This window comes from Nuphar pumila, chromosome 4 (genome assembly GCF_984573655.1).
Source record: "Nuphar pumila chromosome 4, dmNupPumi1.hap1.1, whole genome shotgun sequence".
In the NCBI taxonomy this organism is placed as follows: Eukaryota; Viridiplantae; Streptophyta; class Magnoliopsida; order Nymphaeales; family Nymphaeaceae; genus Nuphar; species Nuphar pumila.
Genome location: NC_143252.1, coordinates 101,410,923 through 101,430,450, shown reverse-complemented (window position 1 = coordinate 101,430,450; position 19,528 = coordinate 101,410,923). Strand labels below are relative to the sequence as shown.

Sequence of the window (19,528 nt, the reverse complement as noted above, 5' to 3'; positions counted from 1 at the left end):
ACAATATTAGAAAAATGTTAAGCTTGGATTATGGTGTTTCTGGCAATATCAGTTTCTCGTGATTCTTGGAATTTAGTTATATTTCTTATAATGTAGTTCTATCATAATGAGTTAATAATTATCATGTATAAGGTATTGGATAGTTTTTAAATGTTAATATATAAAATGTATTTTATTAAAATATTATTACAAAATAATAATATTAATATTTAAAAGCATTAACATAATGATGTATATGCCAATGTGTCTGACTTCTATCACCCATGACACTGAATAGTTATTGAGGAATGAAAACTATTTTTCTGTATTGATATTCAAGTTTTTTCATTTTGTTTTAGTCCTAGCACATAGTGCACTGCAGTTAAATCAAGAATTTGACAAAGCATTTGGCAACATTTCTTTAGTTATCCCAGAAAATGAACAATCACCAATTAGATAAACAAGAAGATATGCCCCTTGATGGTAAAGAACTTAAGAAAAATATTATTTGAAAAGCAAAGTTACATATCCATTCACCTAAAGCTACTCCAATCCAAAACACATGACCAAGCCACCAGATGCATATCAGATTCATTACTCACATTGTAGATAGTTTTTTTCTAGCATATTGGTATGAACATATTCGATGAAGGCATGCATATTATAAAGAGTATAATCTAAGAGAGCCATTTTCAATATCTTATCTTTTGTAAATTGCATTGGAATACACCAATGAAATTTCCTGTTCCTACTAAATGTATTTTGAATTTGTTAGTATCTTATCTTTTCTATTCAAGTGTTGATGACACAAGTAGCAATGCATGTTTTACTAATAATGTGCACATGTAAACTTTATTACTTGTGTCCTAGATTTGAGGAGGCCTAGCATTTGGAGGCTTATGCAATTTATCTTAATTTTTTCTCACCTAGCCATAGTTGCTAGCTATGAAATCAATGAAAGTGATGAGTTCTCTATGAAACCCTCGTATCCATCAAAAGTAAATGATCACCATTTACAGTATAGAACTTGAATACCCTTGTCATAGAACATTAAACATACAAACATCAAACAAAAAAAGAGTCACACACGGAATACAAAACAAGTCACACAATGAACACCAATCAGAACATTTTACATGCTCTAATTACCAGAAAAATTTGCTAAATGTGTTGCCGAAACCCCAAAATTGTTGATGTCGGTGGCCAAAACCCCTCTTTCTGTAAAACCCCCTTTTGCAGTCCACAGCAAACAAACAAAAATTATTTGATGGGTCACTACGAGCCGAAACCCTCTCTCTGAGTCTCTTACCCACCGTCAATGAGTCATCCATCGTCGAAACTGGTGACTGAGTGAATCAAGGAAGAAGGAGAGAGAGAGGGAGAGAGAGAGAAATGAGGAGGAGGAGAGAAGAGGGAGCGAGAGACAAAGAGAGAGAGAAATGAGGAGGAGAAGAGAAGAGGGAGCGAGAGACAAAGAGAGAGACACACTGATCCGGTCAGTGGTGTCCGCTCGCCGCTTGTAGAGAAGCTCGGTAGTCAGTAGGGTTTCAACTTTCAATCCTTCGGTAAAGCAAAACAAGTAACACTTGTTTTTTGCTTTTTGAAAGAACTGTGAAAAAAAACCATAAAATCAATATAAATTTGTCAGTGATATATCACAAGATTTAGCCATTTAAAACTTTTAGAGTTTTTTTTGTGAGATTTTTGTAAATCTTGTGATATTTGTCACCATGGCAGGGAGAGACGAGAAAGAGAGGAAGGCCCTCGTCGAAGCCCCTTTTTGAAAAATTTCCCCAAATGTTAGTCAAATGGGGGCTTGACCTCACTCTATAATGACAACATAATTGTCACCATTATATAGCAATCCTATAACGACAGATCTCATCATTAAATATATCACTTAGTGTTTTAACGCAATATCTAACAATAAAAAAATCTTGTCATTATATAGTAACTTTATAACAGTGAGAGTTAGATCTTGCCATTATTGATCAATAACGACAAGATCTCATGGTCGTTAAATATATTCATTAATGTATTTTAACGCAATATCGAACGGCCAAAAAAATTTTGCCGTTATACATGGATCTTTAACGGCGAGATGTGTGTAGGGGCAAGACATTCGTGGAAACATAAGTATCATCGTTATTAATGAAGCTATAGAGGCGCCATTCGTATCTGCAGTAGAGTAATAACGACGATATATTTATGCCCCTGCTGTTACCTATCAATTAGCAAGGATAAAAATCTTGCAGTTATTTCTTGATCAATAGCGGCAAGATGTTTTGTCTCCGTTAAAGAGTCGCTGCTATTGACCTTCATCCTTGTAGTGTTTGAGTCAAAAGACCAGCTCTCCACAAATCCCAAAACTCAAGTAGATGCTAAAATCAATCAAAATTGAAATGCAAAACATCCTAGTGTGATCTTTACTATAAATAATCAAATCGTCAGCATAGCATTCACCCTCAATTTTAAAAAATTCAATAAGCCATAAAAGCAATATTACACTTGACGCTACAAGGAAGGCTCACTTTGAGTGATTTGAATGTGATTATGAGTACTTAAAGCATCATCCATCTTGAAGCCAAAAGGGTTGTGGGAGATCAATCATTACATTACCATTAGCCAGAAGATCAGTTGAGCAGTGGAGAGAGGATTCTTGTATCCTCGCTGAGTAATCAGGGTCGATTAGTGGGGCTATCTCATATCACAAGACAATGGCTCATATCAAGTGAAAAAGACCCCATCCAACGGTCAGAAGCTTGGAGTGTATTGCCTAAACAATACACTCGGGTGCACAGAATTATATATATGGAAAACTGAAATATGTAAAACAGTAAGTTATGGGAACTGGTATGAACCAAGGTTCTCATAGGTTTTTTGCAAATATAACCCTGCAAATGCATTCAGGGTGGTCCATTTGCTTTGAATAGACTATTGGATTGCTTTAATCAGATCAAGAAATGTGATTTTTTATGCTTGAATATTTATAAAAATTCTGAATTATTAATTTCAAGCCTTAAAAGATCCTTCTTATACATCGTAATTGGTTGATTCAAGAGTATTTTACTATAAAACCAAGCATTTAGATCGCATTCATACCATGAAATTTAAAAAATAAAAATAAAAAAAAACTATGAAAATCTTGGTGCATACCAGTTTACATATTTTGTTGTTTTTACATATTCTAGTAACTTATATATATATATATATAGAGAGAGAGAGAGAGAGAGAGAGTGTTGTGCTCTAAGAGTACCTAATCCACCTATTAGAAATCATGGTGGCAGGTTGTATCTTTTCAATTAAACCTTATGGATGTACACAACACAGTTTATTTGATCGGAATCATCCTTTTGATTATGTTTTTGTGGACATAAAAATAAGATTTTTTAAGTAATGAAATTTTGATACATTGTGAGGTATTGATTTTTAAGGGTCTTAAAAAACATACATTCATGTTGTAATCACATGGTCCAAAACTTGTTTTCTACTAAATAATGTTTCTTATAGATTATGTCTATAGGGTTTGATCAACAAAAAAAAAGGTTTAAAAATTTTGAAATTCTAAAGCTTCTATTAGGTCAAAGTAGTTTCTCTAATAGCACTTATATATATATATATATATATAGAGAGAGAGAGAGAGAGAGACGAATCAAAGATATCAACATTATGACAGGTTCAACAGACATTGAAACCGGCAAACAAAACACACAGGACCCAGACCGACAAAGAACACATAAGCCAAAAAAGAGAGCACAAAATATAAATCAGAAACAGAGGCGATCAGTTCGGATCCGGGGGAGGCCTTAGCGGCAAGTGGCACTGAAGATCAGAAAGACAGATGCATAACGAGGCGTATACATCCGCCAGAATATAATTTACTAACTTGTTGAAATTAATCGGGATCTGCCTGAAAATAGCATTGTTGTGCGACATCCAAACAGCCCACCAGGAAGAAAGCAACCAAGTTCTCTAAATGATCTGCCAATTTTTACATCTACGAACTGACTGGGGTCCCCACAAGAGGTCCATAGCCAAAGACTCCTGATGCACGCACACTATCGGCTTATTCCAGGTAACCTTAAAGATATTCTAAAAAGCCTGACATTCTCAGAATAGGTGCAGCGCAGATTCTTCGACCCCCTCGCAGAGAGCATATTTACTCACAATACAGAAACCTATAGACTTGAGGAAGCTATCCGTCTGCACCCAATCTTGCAAAATAAGCCAAGTAAGGAAGCGCGCTCTCGAAGGAGGACCTTTGCCCCAGATAATCCTCATATGGAACCGATTCACACCTGTCGAAAGGAGAGAAAGGTAGGTGTCTCTAGTGCGGAAGGAGCTGTTCTGGGTGATCGCTCTACAAAGGAACTGGCTTTGAGCGACGTTGTCGCCCTCACCACCCCACACAGCAGACCAAGCTTGAATCCACGATCTACGCAGATGTGAGAGGGGCGACCTAATCACACGCTGACCCCCAAACAAAGACTCCACTGATCCATATTTAGTCTGAAGAAGATTTGCACAAGGGGACTCTGGTTGGTGCGCAAGCCAACTTTGCTTAACAACCAGAACAATACTTCTTAACCTAGAGTCTGAAATCCCCAACCCCCCTCTATTCTGCGGCAGCCTTATAGTGTCCCAACCCACAAGGTGACGCTTTTTATTGTTACCTTGCCCAGACCACAGAAACCTAGTCAATAACCCAGAGATCTTCTTATTGATCCCCATAGGCATAAGGAACATAGACATAAGAAATTCTGGCATCGCATTTAAAACATGCTTGATGAGGGTAAGTGTGTCTGCAATCGAAAGGTAGGAGGCTTGTCAGGTCGAGATCTTAGTCTGAACCTTTTGTAGAGTGGTGTTCCAAGCAACTGGTGGAATCCGTGAGAGCTGAAGCGGCAGACCAAGGTAGGAGAAAAACTTATCCGAAGTGGCACACTGAAAGATCTTCTAACCGATGGCCTGCATTGATGGAGGAACATTGATCATGGACATGCAGCACTTATCATTGTTTAGCGAGAGGCCCGACATCGATAGGAAAAAGAGGATGATGAGCTTGACTCTTAACATTTGTTGGATAGATCCAACGCCGAAAACAATCATGTCATTGGCGTAAGTAAGAATATTGCTATGGAACCCCTGAACTCCGAGTGGCTTAATAAAACCACACCCCATGGCCCTCTTGAGCAAGACCACAATGCCTTCAAAAATGATGTTAAAAAGCAGAGGGGACAAGGGGCATCCTTGCCGAATACCACGCCCAACCTTGAACTGCTTCATTAATCTAAACTTGGGATTGTGCATTAGTGACCAGCTCACGCACCCAATTAGAAAAGCGTCGACCAAATCCAAAGTTCTCCAACAAATGAAAGAGGAAAGGCCAGTGCACCGAGTCATACGCTTTGTGGAAGTCAAGTTTAAGAGTAAAGAAAGGCCTCCCGCTGGACTTCAGAGAGTGAACCACCTCTGTGGCCAGAATAAATGAATGTTGCAGTCGTCTATGGGGAATGAAGGCAAATTGAGCATCTTAAAAAATTTGATTAGCGACAGAGCGCATCCTGGTAGCCAATACCTTGGCGATGATCCGGTAGATTTCCCCTAAGACAGAGATAGGATGGTACTGCGCTATGTCCACCGACGTAGCGTCTTTCGAAATAAGAGATACAATGGTCAAGTGATAGATAGATGGTAACCGACTGTTGCGGTGAAACTCAGCGAACATACTCAGAATATCACCCTTAACACATGTCCAAAAGGTGTGATAGAAGTCCACAGGATAACCATCAAAACCAGAGGCTTTCCATCCGAACAAAGTTGTTACTGCTGCAAAGATTTTCTCTTCAAAAAAGGACACCTGCAAAGACTTGGATAACGCGCGGTCGATGCATCGAATGAAGTCCATACCCACCGACCAAGGGATTTCCGGCATAAAGCTTGATGAAGAAATCAGTCATCGCTGATAGGACCTGATCTCCCGAATGGTAGACACCTTCAATGCAGATGGAAGAAATGGCATGCCTTTGATGCCTATGAGAGGCAATAGAATGAAAAAAGTGAGTATTTTCGTCACCTGCTTTAAACCAAATAGCACGGGACCGTTGCCTCCAACGAATCTCCTCTTTCATGTGCTACGACCGTAATAGCATAGTCAACTCTGCGGATCTAGCATTTAGGCTGGCAATACCGGAGTTCGACAGGGAGTCCGAGTCTGAAAGAGACTGGTGGATCGACGACAGCTCATGCTCCCAATCCTCTAGATATTGAAATTTACTGATATGCCCTGAGATAAGCCATGCTTTAATTGCTCGAGACAAGCGGCGACACTTAACCACACAACGAGTAGCAGCCCTAGCTGCGGCGCACTGGGCACACCAAGATAGACGCACTACATACTTAAAGTTTGGCTCTGTGATCCACCATTGCTCAAATCAGAATTTGATGTGGTGAGAAAATTCATGCCTCCATTGAATGACCAACTGACTATGGTCAGAGACAGATGGAGGGAGAAGACAAACAGAGAGGTCATTTAGAGAGGCCAGCAAATCCGAGGAGACGAGCACAAGGTCAAGCAAGCGGTAGCACAGGCGAGATCGACGATTAGACCAAGAGAAAGCTTCACCACGATGCAGAACAAAATACAATTGGTTTTATTGAATGAAATTTTGGAACCCAAGCATAGAAGCCGAGCATGAGATAGGATTACTCGAGTCAGAGGAGGACAACAGGCAATTGAAATCGCCTATGATAAGGTGTTGGTCTCCGAAAGACAGAAGGATCCTATTCATGTCTTCCCAAAAATCCTCCCGACGGCTCAGGCGGTGCGGACCATACACCATGGTGACCACTACTGGCATCGGCTTAGCCGGAAGAGGAATGGCGACGGATAGAGAAAACGTGCCTTCATCAAGCTGGTAGACTCCATGAGACGGCCTCCCAAGGACGAGGATACCGCCCGCAAAGAGCAACAATGGCTTAAAGAAAGAAATTGCGCCACGCCAGATCTCAGAGACTACCGAGCGTTGAACCTCTGCCATCTTGGTTTCACAAATATCGACAAGGTCAGGATTTTCCTGTCGGATCCAACTAGCAAGGAACAGGCGCTTTTGAGGGCAATTCAAGCCCCTAATATTCCAGCAAAGAATCTTCATGTCAGAAAATCAGGAAAACCCCGCGGAGAGCGGATCCGCACAGAACGCCTTGAAGATACCCCAAACTGAGATGCAGAGACCTTCGAAGATCGTTGCCTACCCCTAAGGGAAGCGCCCTCCCACCTCGACGGAGAACTCCCCCCGGTCGCAAACGAGGACGGCGAGGAGACTGAGGGAGAACCGGAGGCACCAACGTCCACCAAAGGCAAATCCTCAATGATATTAGCGAACGACTCCCTCATCAGGATAGAGATATTGTGCAACTGCGACTGAGAGAGCGAGAGATGAAGACACCAAGCTGCTACGTCCACTAAACAACCCATGAAGGAAGATAGGTGGCTGCATTGGGAATACAGATTGACTACCGGAGACGTGGTTGAATGGGAGGGACCTCTCGCCCAATGAAACCTGACTCCCCAAATGGATGTAGCACGGTAGAAGATGAGTGGGGTCCGACAGCTGCAAAGAAAGGGGATGGAGGGATGAAACTGCATGAAATTCGACATAACAGAGAGGTGCAGCAACTATCACCGATAGCTGACACCACAAACGAGGCACCCTCTTCGAGCAAGCAGTGTATCCTAGGCGGCGCCAAATCACCAAGCAGGCGCAGATAAGATACCCCCACAGATACTACACACGTTGAGAACTAAGTCGATGATCGAGACAAGCACACCCAACCAGAGCAAACCTCGAGAGTAGGAGAGACGCCAAAGCCCATAGCCCTAGAAGCCACTAAGACGCCAAAGCCCTCGACTCCACTGAGGTAGAGACCACCAAGACTAAAGGCAAGGATGCATCACACCAACCAAACAGTCTTAGATCCCCCAAAAACCAGTGAGGGGGCGATCGAAGCATAATAGACCTGATAACACCACCAGCCCCACCGCAATTGAGCCTGACGCCTCGAGAAAGGTCATCGATAGGGGGGAAACAAAAGGAAGAGAGTCGCGAACACCACCCCCAGACGAGCCCCAGCTTCCCAAGCAACATGGGGCGCCCCTCAAAGGCAACAATCAATATCGGCTATCGTGTCCACCAAATGATAGGCGACGGTAAGAGAAAGCCGCATGGAAACTGAAAGGGGCGGATAAAAGCTGCATGCAGGCCCCAAGATAGGCTGGATAATAAGCTGCAACAGATAAGCCGACACACGAAGCTGAGGACCACCATGGAAAACAATACCCACGGGTGATAAAGCCTTAAAAGGCGAGCGGATAGCAGTCCACGACCCCTCAGAGATCTCAACTTGGCACGAGAGCCTAGCAACGAGCGAAGATGACGCCACCAAGGCCAAAGACAGCATTGAGCTTCGAGCAACGCTAAACCCACGCACCCTCCCAAGGCAAGAACAACAAGCACGAGGGTGAGGGAAAGTGAAGGGGCAGCCCACCATTCCTCTGGCCTCAAAGATGCCTCGGGTAGCAGAAAAAGGGTTAGAGAAGGATAAAAAATGCCTGCTAGGGGAAATCAAAACACCCTCGAAACCTACTGAGCACCTGGGCGACCTCCCAGACTTGCAAAAAACATTGAAAGGAGACCCCAAACATCTAGAAGCATCACACGAGGGCGTTGGGACATGCAAGGTGTCGCATGAACAAGGAGGGGCGAAATGTGCTAGAAGATCATCGCGTCGGACACGACTCGAACCAAGCAAAAATCGCTTACTCGTGAACGACATCGGACACGACAGCGCCGAAAGCGTTGGCACCCAAAATGACTCGATCTTGATAACCAGGGCGGAAGGGGAGGGATCCTGCAATTTGGCGATCCTCACCCAAGTCGAGAAAGAGGCCTTGCGTCGCGAGCTCTTAACCTTGGACGAAACCCGATCGCAAGGAGGAGGGTGGTCGATAACACCAGAGCCCCTGCATACCGGGTGGCGCCTGGAACGCAATGGTGAGGCACAATGAAGGCAGGTGCGACGCTTACGAAAATTGAGCGCCAGACAAGCGGCACACCACCAGTCACCCGGTTGTGCCTGGAGTAGACGCGAACCAGAAAAGCTCCTTGAGAAAGACCGCTGCCTGGAAGGCGAAACCTCTTGCCAACCGTGGGAGCTGCCCGAAAGCGGAAAGCAATGATAGAAAAATGGGGCTCGGAGACAAGCACCAACAGAGCAAGACTGAAGTGCTTCAACCCTGACAGCCCACATGAAGCGACGGATGTCTCGAGGAAACAGCGAACCGGAGGCCAGATAAGAATCCAACACCTCCAAAAAAGAAAGAAACAAGCGGAACGATAGACGGAATGGGAGAGCAATAAGGACGCCTCGACGACGCAAGGCAAAAGTGAGCTCCCATTCGTTCAAAGCCTCTTGGATTGAGGAAAGGGCCAGCTGGTTGGACCGCAGAGAGAATGAGGGGCATAAACCCCATAAGAAAGGGGAAGGGGAAGGCATTGAGCCAGGCAGGAAATTCACGTGAAACCCATCTCAGAAGAGATGAGAGAGAGGGGGCAGAGAGAGAAAGAGAGGTCGAGATAGAAAAAAAACCTTACATGTAGAGTCTCTGTGGTTGTGGCCAGTGGGATACCGTGAGGAGATACAAGGCGATGGCACTTAAAGAGTGGATGTGGCATGGTGGGCGACGGCGTCGAAAGACCGAGACCTCGGTTGTTGGGACGAGGGGCGAGGGGGAGGTCCGTCCGAAGGGAGATCAAGCAAACGGTTCTACCGTCTGGGTGGGAGATGGCGCCTCCGGGGCCCGGGAGCGTGATGGTGGCCGTTGGAATTGTCGGTGGAGGTCAGAATCCTTGACGAAAAGTCATCGAAACCCCAAAATCCTTGAAAAAGGTCGACGGAACCCCGAAATAGAGAGAGACTCTAGCTTCTGCGGCCCATCTATGAGAAAGCTCAGGGGGCGATGAGTGGAGAGGAACCTCCTGTTGGAGCTTATGAAAAGCCCCCGTTGGACAGAATCAAAGTCAGCAAGGGGGGGGGGGGCAGGAGATGAAAGGAACGGCGGAGGCGCAGTCGATGAGCAGCAGACCAGAGGAGGAGTAAGGTTTAGGTGGTTCAGGGACGAACAAGGGGAGGCATTTGGCAGGTAGCGAGGGTTGCAGTGGCGGAGGGGGAGGGTATCGGTGGGTAACGAGGGTTTGAGTGGCAGAGGAGGTTGGTGGGTATCGGGGTTTCAGTGGCCAAGGGTGTGGGTTTCAGCGGAGGATGAGGGTTTCAGAGAGAGAGAGAGAGAGGTTCGGTCAATTGGGAGAGAGAGAGAGAGAGAGCCTTAAAATCACAAACCATGAAAATGAGCTGTCCTTCGTATAAAGAGATCAGATTTATTGAAGTTTTAAAATCTAAACTACAAGTTCACTTTTGGGGGGCATCATGGACAGCAGTTATGACACTTGGCATGTTGATCAGTAGCCATGCTAGGACGCAACATGGCACCCGTGAAGGCACGTAGAGACGGCTCCCACGCAGCTCTCCACTCAGGCGGGCACCTGATCAATCCCCTGCAAAGGGCAGGACACCAGGCATGCGACTACGTCCTGGACGCACTGGTTGAGGCATGCGGCGTACCCCGTCCCTGAGCTGCTAGCCTGTGTGGACCAGCTGCTGCCCAGAAGCAGCAACACCAAGCAGGTCACCATCCACCTTCTAAATGCGTTCCTGATCTCCATGTCTATGATGATCATGATAAAGTTGATGGCGGTGCTAAGTGGCGATGGTGGGACGAGTTTATATATACAGATGGGTCTGTTCTGTACTCATGCTTATTGCATGAGATGATTGAGAGTTGAAACTAGAAGCCACGGAAGAATACGCACGATCATTAATCATGAAGATGTCAGTTAAGATTGAGAGAGAGAGAGAGAGATGTCATAGTCCAGTATTTGATAGTGCAAGGGTTTAACGAGCGCAGTTGCTGGCTGAGAAAGTGGAGGCAGGCCCACAGCTAGTTTACAGGAATTAAAAGGATATAAACAATTGAACATGCCAAATGCATGGCACGCTAGCTAGCAAGCGGAAAACCAACTTAACCATAACCTGAACAAGGGGTTGGTTTGTAGGCATAACATCTATGTGCTCCTGATTCCCTGAGTAGACTTGGTAATTAACGCTCTGTTTGCGCCCCAAAGGGGTTGGCGTAGTTGTGGGGTCATGACTGTTAGACAGGCAGTTAAGGTTCTATTCGCATGGGGCTGTGCAAGCCGATGCCCAGCATAAGCCCCAGGAGCAGGGGTCTTAGGCTCGGAGTTTTACGCTGTCAGCACAAGCATTGTAGGTATGGCAGGTTAAGCAAGCGCGATCAGGTCTTCGCATTGGATGTGGTTTCTTTAGGTTTTAAGGATGAAAGAGCATGCAAATTCTTCCAGTGGGTATATGATCTGACTGGAAAACAAGGAATTATGTAGGAACTTGGTTCATCTGGCTTTCAGAGCAAGAGATTGAGTTTGATGGTGCTGTAGCATTTGGTAATGAAGGTGAGAATCATAATGTAATGGAGTAATGCACGTTTTGCGAACATTGATCATCAGGCAAGAACGAGAGCTAGATGCAAAACAAAGGGTGCTCATCCTATGGCTGTTCGGAAGTTCATTTTTTGAAGGCGATGGCATGCCTGTAACTGTTGCTACTTGTTAGTCTTCTAAGGAGTAGGCCAAGCAACTGTTTTAGGTGTGGGAGACCAGGGCATTGGATGCTACACTGCCTATCAGTGACCTTTTTTTTATTGTATTTATATAGAGAAACCGCCTCCAGGATCAGAGACCTAGCCATTCTGGCTCTGCCTGCTCATAAAATTTGTGGGCTTACCTCTTGCCTTCAAAGAGTCGCCACGCTTTGGTTTGGGCAGAAGATGACGCTCATGAGATTAAAACCTAGACCACCTGCCTAGCGGCCTGGGCCCCCATCCCACTAGGCCAAACCCCTTTGGGGGCGTACCTAGCAATCATGACTTGACCAACGAGTTTGAAGCTAGCAGGCCACAGGGGCAATGCCAGAGTTAAAACACTGCCCATTTTCTGGCATATAGGATAACATCAAATGCTGCCGATCTCTCTCTCTCTCTCTCTCTCTCTCTCTGCAATTTGGGCAAGCGGCTCCGGCGTGAGACCGTTTTATCTGTCTGATGTTCTTTTTCGATTCTGCTTTCTTTATTTGTTTTGACTTTGCTCTTGTTCAGTTCTCAACATTTTGTTGATCTTCATGAGTGGTAATGTTGAATTTTTTTGGTCTCTCTCTTTAGTTGTTAAAATAAAAACAAAACCTAGGTAAAAAGTTAAAATCGCCAAAAAAAAATCTTGGCGTTCCGATAATACAGTGAATTTCCTATTCAAAATATCATGACATTATTATTTATCACAATTTTATTGTCTAAGAAACAAATGTTCATTTTTATTATTTTGAACTTCAACTTGAATGTTTTACATTTCAATACTTGTGTTGGTAGAATTTTTTGAGAGAAGCTCAGATTTTGAAAATTTTGAAAGCCTATGGAGAATTTGATGGCAAATAAATTGCCCTTTGTCACTATGGCGGCTGACTATCGATGAGAAGCTTCACTTTTCCACCGATTTGTTGACTATTGATAAGATTATTTATTTGACTCAACTATTAGACCCGCTTTACTATATGGTACGGAATGTTGGGCTGCCAAGAGACATCATATTCAAAAAATGAGTGTAGCTGAGATGCGGATGCTTAGATGGATGTGTGGAAATACAATAAAAGATAAGATTCGGAACGAAGAGATACGTAAGAAGGTAGGTGTTGCACCCATTGAAAATAAGATGCGAGAGAATCGTTTACGGTGGTTTGGACATATTCGGCGAAGGCCTAATGATGCTCCAGTTAGAAGGTTGGAGAAATGGGAAAATATATTAGTTAAAAGAGGTCGGGGTAGGCCTAGGAAGACTTGGATGGAGATGATAGGAAAGGATATGAATGCTTTGAACCTCACCGAGGACATGGCGTTGGATAGAAATGATTGGAGGAAAAGGATTCATGTGGAAGACCCAAAATGAATTTCTTTTTTGGTTCATATCGCTGACCCCAATTGTTTTGGGATGAAGGCGTAGTTGTTGTTGTTGTTTGTTGTTGTTGTATGGGGGCATGGACGGTGGCGCAAACTTATGAATCACGCGTTAGATCTGAAGGGTGTGATTGGGATGAGTGATGCAAACACCGTCGAGACAGCGACCGTAAGTACAGCCTCTTTTCTTTGAAGGGTTTGAAGACCGTCGAGACAGACACCGTCGGGATAGCGACTGAAGGGTTTGAAGACCAAGTTTTAGGTAAACCGGTTTGGGGGCAAAATTGAGTTTTCAATTCTGTTATACAAAAACACCCTCTTTTCTTTGAGTTTTTCAATCAGATTTGTTGAAAAAGTATTCTCCCAAGTCCGCTAGTCCCCCTCGTCCCTTTCATCTTGAACCCCTTTTTTCATGTAACTCTAGTCCGGCCATTTTCAATTGGTCAGTAGCCAGAAAATGGCAGGAATAGTATCACCCAACAAAGACTGACTAGAAATTGATTGGAAATCAAAAGCTTTTTTCTTCCATAGTTGTCCAGCCACAAGTCAAAGAAATTAATGGATGACTTAGAATTGTCTGTCATGGGCGATACCAAATAGACCAATTTTTCTACCTGCCAGCCATTATTTTTCTTTTTTGAATTTTAAAAATCTTTAACCTAATTTTCGTTTTTTTTTTTGTTCAGCCAAACACTAATAAAGAAAGTTTCTCTGGTAAACCAAGTTTAACAAAAACCATATTCTAAAGCAAAAATAAATTTAGAGTTTACTTCGTCATCCGAACACGTCCAAGTGGATATCATATCATCCCATGGAGGAGATGTATTTTCACTTTGTTTCTTTCTTTTTTCACTCGAAGAAATTACCTCAGGATCATAGATGGCTCTCCTGCCGTACTTACGATTGCTGTTCGGACAGCTTACCCCCTCACCCCAAGCAAGTCAAGCTGCTTTAAAAAATGTGAAATTTATATGGCGTGAACCTCTGTAACAAATATCGTGAGATTTATAAAGATCTTGCCATGATACCGCAAGAAATTGCCTGAAGTTTAAAACGGCAATTTCTAGCCAGATTTTCAAACCGTGACTAATATCATGATATTTACCATTTTAGCCGATATTTATCGCAAGATTTTTATTTTTAAATGTGTTTTATTTATATAAAATTATTTTTTTATATTTTTAATTTATTTTTTATTGCTGAAATTTTGCCAAAACAACCCAAGATTTATGAAAAAATTAAAAATCTCTCGAGTTTTTAACTCTCCCGAGATTTTGCCGTTTTTAACTTTTGTCACTATGGTGTGAACTTATGACAACAGGTTAGAATTAATGTTTTTGTTGGCACATTGTTCATGTGAATTGCGTGGACTAGATTTTCCAAGTCTTGGGCCTATCAGGCTGCCTGCGTCATAACTCTGACGTTACGTTTTAATCACAGTAACAAGCGTTTGAAACCAGCAATTTACCAGCTTTTGATTTTTTGTGAGAATTTGTGCATGTGTTTATCAAGAAAAACTCAGAAAACAATAAGTGAATTTAAATTATGAATAAATTACCACCGCAGGGTTGCCCCCACAGCTAGTGGGGGTAGTTGTGAAGGTGTTGAGTTGAAGACCCCGGATCAAACCCCGCTGGCACAGGGGTGTGTTCGTAGCTTTCAGAGGCACGGGTAACGTAATGCAGGGTGGTGGTGGGGCCCCACTCAGGGTTTTTCCTTGCTTGGGCAAGGGTTCTTAGTCATGAAAAAAAATATGAATAAATTTAGAATTAAGCTTATGCGAAATTTATTTCACTATGAGGTTTGTCATGAACACCGCCCGGGTCACCTGAGTGGCAAAATGTGCAGATCACTTTGTTCCCAATTCGAATCTCATCAGATGTGCGGGTGCCTTTCACGTAAAAAAGAAGTAGAATGACACCTAAACTCGAATAGACCTAGGGTTAGACTCTTACACTAATCTATAGGGTTGGCATATGTGAAAGGGGGATGTCCAAAAATGAATGGAAAAAATTTAGAGTGTTTACTCTACTTAAAAATTGTATTTGTAAATTGCCACCATTTTGAAAAGAGGAGATTAAAAAGTGGATTTGGGTTGAAATATTTTTTTATCACATTAGTATTGAATTGAATATCCAATCAATGTGATTTAGACTGGATTAGGATCTGAATCACATCGATATATGTTCTAATGCCATAAAATAGCCATAGATTCCTCGTTTTAACTCCAAATTGTGCAGGAATCGAACCATAGCTTCTTAATTCCTGGAACATCATAAATATGGAATGTAAACCAATAAAAGACACATAAATGCCTGATTTTTGTATGAATTATGAATACATTATCATGCATTATCAAATTCTCCTATGCTTACTATTTGCTAGTCCTCGAGCAAACGCTACTCCCCAGACTATAAAAAACAAAGCTTCATTCAACAAAATTAAAGTATAATGCCTAACTCACTTTTGTAGAAATCACAGTTGCATTTATCATGTGCAGCAAGCCCTTTAAACCCTTGGATTACCCTAGTGGATGAGTAAGGTTTCATGAAAGTTTTCAGTGATGATACCCACAAACATCTCTATCATGCCTAACTTTACACTTTTCTAAAATTATCAAGCAAGTAAAAGCTATTTTTAACAAATATATTTCAGATATTCACATTGTTTTTCATTTATTTAATTATCCATGCCTCCACAATACAAAAATTCCTTTCTATCTCTTTAGACTTTTAGATTATGTATATTTTATTTTTAGAAAAAATTGTTTACTCATGTCATCCTCTATTTATCATTATACAAATGCTTTTACATTGTTTTGTAAAAAAATCAAAGAAATGTTTTTCTTTTCTTTAAGCTCTTTTATTTTTATTTCATTGAGCTCTATGTCAATTTTCAGATTTCACGACCCATGTAACGAGCTTTGGGCCAGTGAATCTCCGGCCAGACAACCTTAGGGCACTAGACATAGAGTGTCTCTCATACTTAATCACTCGGGTCACTACATCTTAAATTTTCATAGTTACATATAGTTTTTCTCTCTGCTTTAGCAATGTCTCTACTAATTGGGCTTTCTAATGGATCCTTGTAGCGAGTTTTGGGTCAATGGCTCACAAACTAGATGATTTTAGGGCACCAGGTATATAACACCTCTCGAGTTTAATTACTTGAATCCAAAAGACCTTATGTGATAATTGCATAAAGAGTTTTGATATTCCTAGCTACCTTATTCGTTTGAGTACAAACACTTTAACTCGTGTCTAGTCCCAATGTTTAGGAATTTAATCATATGAGTGCAAGCACTTCAACTTGTGCCTGAACCTTGCTTTTAAATGCTCTATAACTGGAAGTGTCAAAATACTATTTGTATGCTCTTACTTTTCTTTTTTTTGCTAATATTTGCTTATTTTTAAAAAATTCAATGCATTTGTATTCGTGTAAATCATAATAAACTTTAACAGTTATAAATAAATATTTTATTCAAATGTCACATAAATAACTTTGTTATCTAAATCAATTTCAGAAAAAAAAATCTATATGGGGCTTAAAATTCATCTCAAAAATGTCAAAAATATGAAAAAACCCATCATATATTGTTAAACTTTTGCTTTAAATATGCCCATTTTTTATGAGTTTTTTAAAAAAAAATATACATGGACAGAAATTTTTAGGTATATCATACTTTCCTCCATGCTTGAATGTCACTGTCCTCAGTGATACTCCCACATGCTAGCATGAAACCATAAGAATGCATGAATCCACATAAAGAACATATGGCAGCGAGTGAAGAAAAGATACAACCGTATATAAATGTTGGAGCTCCCTTGATAAGATATATCTTGTTGCAAAGCTCCAAACTATCATATTTCTGTAACTCATTATGACATGTATGAATGATCTATCATTTATGATCATGAAGAAAGATGGAAGAAACAAATAAGCAGAAAAGCTACTAAAATTATAACACTAAGATGGGTTGTCTCCCAACAAGCGCTAAGTTTTACGTCATAAGCCAAATGAATCTTTGGTTACCCTTCATCATCCAGGAGATCAATGGACTCGAGGTTATGCTCAATAGGGAGGTATGAAGTAAATGGTTTCATCTTTTGCCTTATCCACTATATTGCCTTAAACTCGACCCTTTTTCACCCTGTGATAACTTTTATTCCTACTATGAATGCACTTAGCATCTACACTTAATTGTAAATCATCGTGCAGACGCAACTCTAATGATGAAGCACCATAAATCAAACTTTTATTCATGCACATATCCAACTGTGAATCAGAGTGCTTTCGTTTGATGTCATTCACATGAAAGCATTCATCATGTCCTATAGTTCTCGTAGCAATATCGAATATGTTCAACCTTAAGCACTTGTTTCTAAAAGAAACATCCATCTTCCTGGTATGACAGTTAATACATGCATTGGCAGTGGCCAAAAATGGTCTGCCAAGAATGATGGGGGTCTGGTGAGCGACATTAGTGCTTTCCATATCCAGAACAAGGAAATTTATAAGAAAATAAAAGTTATCGACCTTGACTGATACATCTTTCAAGATTCTCCTAGGAAGTTTGATAGATCTGTCTGTTAACTGTAAAATAGTCATGGTGGGTTTTAGATCCCCAATATTAAAAATGTCATATAAGAAGCCTGACAATATGTTTACACTATACCCAAGATCGAGCAAGGCACGCTCGTTGGTCATATTCTTAATGATATAAGAGATGATTGGTGCCCTTGGATCTTTAAGTTTAGGTGGTGCTTGGTGCCGAAACACCGAGCTCACTTGTTCAGTGAGGAAGATCTTCTTGGGCATAGATCTAGATTTTCTTTTCTGTGTGCAAAATTCTTTAAGAAACACTGCATATGTGGGCACTTGTTTAATGACATCTAGCAGGCGGAGGTTTATGTGAACATGCTTGAATATCTCAAGCATTTCTTGCATTCTTGCTCTCTGCTTGCCAAAAGTATTTGATTTTTCTAAAGCCTGAAAAAATGAAGCTTTAGGAATATATAAAGAAGAAGAGGCAGGTCATAGGCCCTAGCCGCTTTCCTTGGGCCTGGTAGGAGAGAGATTGGCTGGTCATTAAGTCTTTATTTGGGTTCTTCAGTCTTTTCTTGAATGGAGTGGAATTTCTTCTCACTTTGAAGGGTCATAACAGAGTTAGTCTGCTCATTATGTGACTTTGTGTTGTGCAGGCTATTGTGCATGGGTTCTTTACCCCTCAGGTTGGAAACAAGCTGACTAAGTAGGCTCCTCTCAGTACGCCTACTTAACGCCTTGGACAACTAGCCCAATTGAGTTTCTAGTTTCGCTATCGACTATGCATGAGAGTTGAGATTAGCCTTTATATCTGAAAAGGCTTATGAAAGCTTCTCTTGAAATAGTTGACTAGATGTGGGTTTTGGGGGAGAAGGCACGCTAAGCTAGGAAGGAGTTTATGGAAATATGGGCTTTGGGTAATCTTATTGAAAGCTACCCGGTCTGACCTGTGTCTGGGAAGAGATATGGGGTGGGTCTTGTGGATTTCTTCACGCAAAGTTGGAGTGGTTTCACCATTCTGCATTATAGGCAGATTCATATGTATCATGCATCGGTCTGGTGAAACCTTGTGCAACATTCACCTGATCCTGAACAAACTCAGGATAGAACGGTATTGTCGGTCAGTTAGAAACATAGTGTGCAGGGCTAGCACATAGCTCACACACTTTACTTGATTTCTTGAAGTTGGGTTGGCTAGTAGTTGGTTCACTTTTCGAGCCAACTGGTCCACTTTGATTTGCAATTCTTGATTGAACCCAACTTGAAAAATCCCTCCCCTTTTAGGACCACTAGGATCTGAGGTGGACCTATCAAACCTTAAAGACGAGGCATGGTGCATGGAATTATCGCTCAATGTTTCAAATAGCATCAATGCTTCATCTTTATTTTTTAGTATGAATGTACCCCCCCCCCCTCACAAGCAACATTCACCATTTGATGGTTCTTCGCAGTAAGACCATCATAAAAATAATGCACTAACTGCCATTTAGGCACTTAGTGATGGGGGCATCTTCTCAAGAGGTCCATGAGCCTTTCTCAAGTTTCATGAAATTTCTCTCCTTTAAACTGTAGGAAGCTAGTGATTGTTTTCCTATACTTATTCATTTTGCCAATGAGAAAGTAATTCTTTAAAAATTCTTTCTTAAGTTGTTCTTATGTAGTAATTCGAATCAAGTCAATGGACTTCAACCAATGCTTCGCCTTATCTTTCAATGAGAAATGAAAGAATATAAGCCTTAAGGCATCATCATCAAAATTTTGAATTCACACTGTTAATCAAAATTCAAGGAATTCATCAAGATGGCAATAAGGATCCTCATTATTAAGGCCGTAGAAAGATGGTAGCATTTGTATGATGTTGACCTTAAT

At 41.6% G+C, this 19,528-nt stretch overlaps 1 protein-coding gene and 1 non-coding gene across 2 annotated transcripts; one reads left to right on the top strand and one right to left on the bottom strand.

The window, feature by feature from the left end:
* Positions 1-5,402: 5,402 nt before the first annotated feature.
* On the bottom strand, positions 5,403-5,887 carry LOC149840349 (uncharacterized). The gene is made up of 2 exons (XM_090005052.1): positions 5,558-5,887; positions 5,403-5,483 (listed from the first exon to the last, which is right to left on the bottom strand). The coding sequence occupies exons 1-2, from the start codon at positions 5,885-5,887 to the stop codon at positions 5,403-5,405; spliced, it is 411 nt and encodes a 136-aa protein (XP_089861178.1).
* Positions 5,888-19,151: 13,264 nt separating this feature from the next.
* LOC149840348 (small nucleolar RNA R71) lies at positions 19,152-19,257 on the top strand. The gene has a single exon (XR_016431711.1). It is a non-coding gene; the product is annotated as a small nucleolar RNA R71 (small nucleolar RNA).
* Positions 19,258-19,528: the final 271 nt, after the last annotated feature.